Source organism: Triticum dicoccoides, chromosome 4B, assembly GCF_002162155.2.
Source record: "Triticum dicoccoides isolate Atlit2015 ecotype Zavitan chromosome 4B, WEW_v2.0, whole genome shotgun sequence".
In the NCBI taxonomy this organism is placed as follows: Eukaryota; Viridiplantae; Streptophyta; class Magnoliopsida; order Poales; family Poaceae; genus Triticum; species Triticum dicoccoides.
In genome coordinates this window covers 1,846,870-1,850,130 of record NC_041387.1, presented here as the reverse complement: position 1 = coordinate 1,850,130, position 3,261 = coordinate 1,846,870, and the positions used below count along the sequence as shown (strand labels likewise).

The 3,261-nt window shown below is 39.5% G+C and overlaps 1 protein-coding gene across 1 annotated transcript in view; it reads left to right on the top strand.

The window, feature by feature from the left end:
- Positions 1-404: 404 nt before the first annotated feature.
- Positions 405-3,261, top strand: part of LOC119294467 (probable staphylococcal-like nuclease CAN3) — a 7,723-nt gene continuing 4,866 nt past the window's right edge. The window contains exons 1-4 of the mRNA XM_037572652.1: positions 405-581; positions 668-793; positions 905-957; positions 1,598-1,651. Of these exons, the coding sequence (XP_037428549.1) occupies positions 438-581; positions 668-793; positions 905-957; positions 1,598-1,651 (377 nt within the window). The 5' untranslated portion in view covers positions 405-437. The remainder of the gene's footprint in view (positions 582-667; positions 794-904; positions 958-1,597; positions 1,652-3,261) is intronic.

Sequence of the window (3,261 nt, the reverse complement as noted above, 5' to 3'; positions counted from 1 at the left end):
TCTGAAGTTTTTTGTAGCAAACATTGGCAAATGTTTTCATTGCTTGCAAATTTTCATCATGAAATGACATTCATGGAAGATACGAAAAAAAATTGATGCTCCAAAATGCTTTTGAAATTAACATCTTTGAGGGCATCGTTTTTAATTTTTGCCACGTTTTTCATGAATGTAATTTCATGATGAAACTTTGCAAGAAACGAAAACAGTTGTCAATATTTTCTACAAAAAAAATCAGAATTCCTGGAACTTCTTTTCATCATTTTTTTGATTTTACTGTTCGGGCAAGCTCGTGTGAGCTCGAGCTCAGTTCCCACGCGTCCTTTACACTAAGCTAGCTATTCCACTTTCTTTGTTTGTTTCTTTCTTTCTAATATGTGTCCACGGCAGCATATATAGGACGGAGCCAAGCCATACATATCTAGCTACCTGATTAGACCATGGGTAACACACAGCAGACCGGCGTCAAGGAGGATGATCATGGTGGCGGCGGCAACCAGCTCTTCGTTTTCCTTGATCAGGTCCTGGCCGGCGTTGCTGAAAACCCTCTCGCCGGAGGGCATGACTTTGAGGCAACCTCCATGGTACGTACAGTACGCTGTAGTCAGTCATCTATACGTGATAGATAGATTCAGTGATTGATCTGTGTCTAATTTGTGCGTGCGTGCAGTTGAAAAATTGCAGGATAAACAACACTGATGCATACGGAGGAGGCATCAGCAGCAGGAGCAGGACATCACGGCGGGGGCGGCGGCCGGTGCCGGAGGGCGTGCAGTTCGTGCTCAACACTTTACCGGTCAGATACAATAATTAACAATCGCTTACTTAATTACCGCCAGCACCCAGCAAAGTGATCTTCTCAAATACGACTAGCTTATTACATGCACGGATAATATCACGCGTGCAGGTTGACCCAAGCTGCATTGGGGACGGTGATGGCTTCACTGCTCATGTGATGGAGTACGCAAATTAACTCAGCCCGCACGTACCCAGCTTTGCTTTCCTCTCCCTGCCTCACTTCAGTTTTATCGTATCCTAATTTAATTGGTTAAATTATACACTTTATTATACTTAACAAGAGATAACAATAGAACTATTTAAACATGTAGTTTATGCTAGTACGCGTGCAGGATGATAGCATGTCCAGAAAATCAAACTAAGAAGTGAAACATAGAATTTATTTATTTATTTTGCGAAAGAGTGAATCTAGAAATTAATCAACTTCTTCCTTTGAAAAATTAATCAACTACCACATGAAAGACTAAAACCTGGGCAAAACAACTAATATACTTGGAGAGAGCATAGTCGGCGTCATCAAGAAAAAGTCCATTATTCCCTCTGTTCCACTTTATGTGGCTCATATGTATTTATAAATGCTTTATTGTGTTGCATATGGCAATACTATCTTACTATCTTATTGTGTTACATCTGAACCTGAATTGAGCAAACATCTGAATTTGACTGAATTGAGCAAAAAAACGGATTCAAATTCATATTCATTTACGTCAACCGAAACATGTGCTGACATTATCTATTTTTATATTGTATTATTATTTGTAATGGCGTGGAAACATGTCTTATTCAGCATTTCTATGAGCAGGATGGCAGGTGATACAAACAACCGAGCTCCAAAGCAATGCCGAATAAGAATGAGGTGTGTATTAATCTTTAAATCGATAGTAGTAATGTTATTAAAGATTATGGAGTAACTCACTGGCTTACCACATAAATGAGTGAAGTGTCTAGCATATTGTGTAGAGCTAGTCCCTTTTTTGCAGCCCAAACTTTTCTTAAGGGAGAAGAAATGATAGTATCCATAGATGGAAATGCAATGACTCATGCAAGTACTGAAGTATACTTGTCTATTTAATTATACTCTTACTAGTACTACATGTAGTAGTCTTCAACACTTATTTTGATTGGTTAAGGCAAGGCTTTGATAAGCAAATAATTACTCCATTAGAATATAGTTTATTTCAGACAAATTGAGGTGTTGGTTTTGTAGTAAAAGCAGTTACTTTTGCTTGTGACTTTGTGTTACTACATAAACTATACAGTATATTAATTGAGTAATTATTAGTCAAAGCCTTTTCTTAACCAATCAAAATATGTCCTGTATTTTGCAATGGAGGGAGTAATTTTTAGCAATAAATGATTTTTCGTTAAAATTAGTGTATACATTATGAATGCATGCTGGCCAATAAATATGAATGTTAACATCAGCAGATGTTATTTCTTGATCATGTACATGCATCTTTCTTTCTTTATTTGCACGGAGCATGTAGTCCCGTCGTCCGGAATTAGTTGACGCTCGAACTGATATAAATTCCGAGCGGAGGAAGTATGTAGATGGAGATGATGGATGTGGAAAAACAATACTAGTGATTACACGGAAGATCCATGCGAGCACGTCCCGAAAGGACATGCCTACAAATGACAGAGACCAGACAATTACATAATCGCATATCTCAATAAAATCCTATCGGAGCGCACATGCACACTTCTGAAAAAATGTGTGCTGGTATGCATTGCTACACAAACCCACATACATGATTGGCATCACTGACGAGGTTTGGCTAAATGTCATCGCAGATGGGCTAAAGAAGTACACATCAGTGATGTGGAGCTCGTCATTGGCGGGTCTAAATTTAATAGACCTGATTGTTATGTGCATAATTGATTGGTTGGTTTTAGGCCCATCAATGCTCCACATCACTGATGGGCCTAAATGGCAGCCTCATAAAAATTAGTCCCAAATACCCCCGTCTGACACCTCTATCACCCCACAGGGCACCCCTGGACCCTCACATAGGGCACCCTGCCCGCCCACCCACAACGAGTTGCACTAGCGCTTGCCGATGAATTCAAAACCCAAAATTCTGAAATATCATCCCCCGCTCATCTCTAACTGGTGAGATTTTGACCTATTTATGATATATTAAAAAACCATAAATTCTCAGATCTCACCCACTGAAAAAAATCAAATTTTGCGAGCACGCGAGATTTTAACTCATCCGCAAAAAAAAGCACCATGTTGCATATTTTCTCATTCTCTCTTCCACCCTCCTCTCTTCCCTTCCATCCTTCTCTCCTCCTTCCTGTCGATAAGGAGCACCTCAACTATTTATGTCACCCTCCCGTAGGAACATGGTAGAGGCCACATGGGAGCTTCACTAGCATTTGAGATGAGTATGTCCTCCCGCTGTGAGATTGTTATTTTTCTGAAATTAAGGATTCCTATTAGTGCCAAAAAATACATATGTT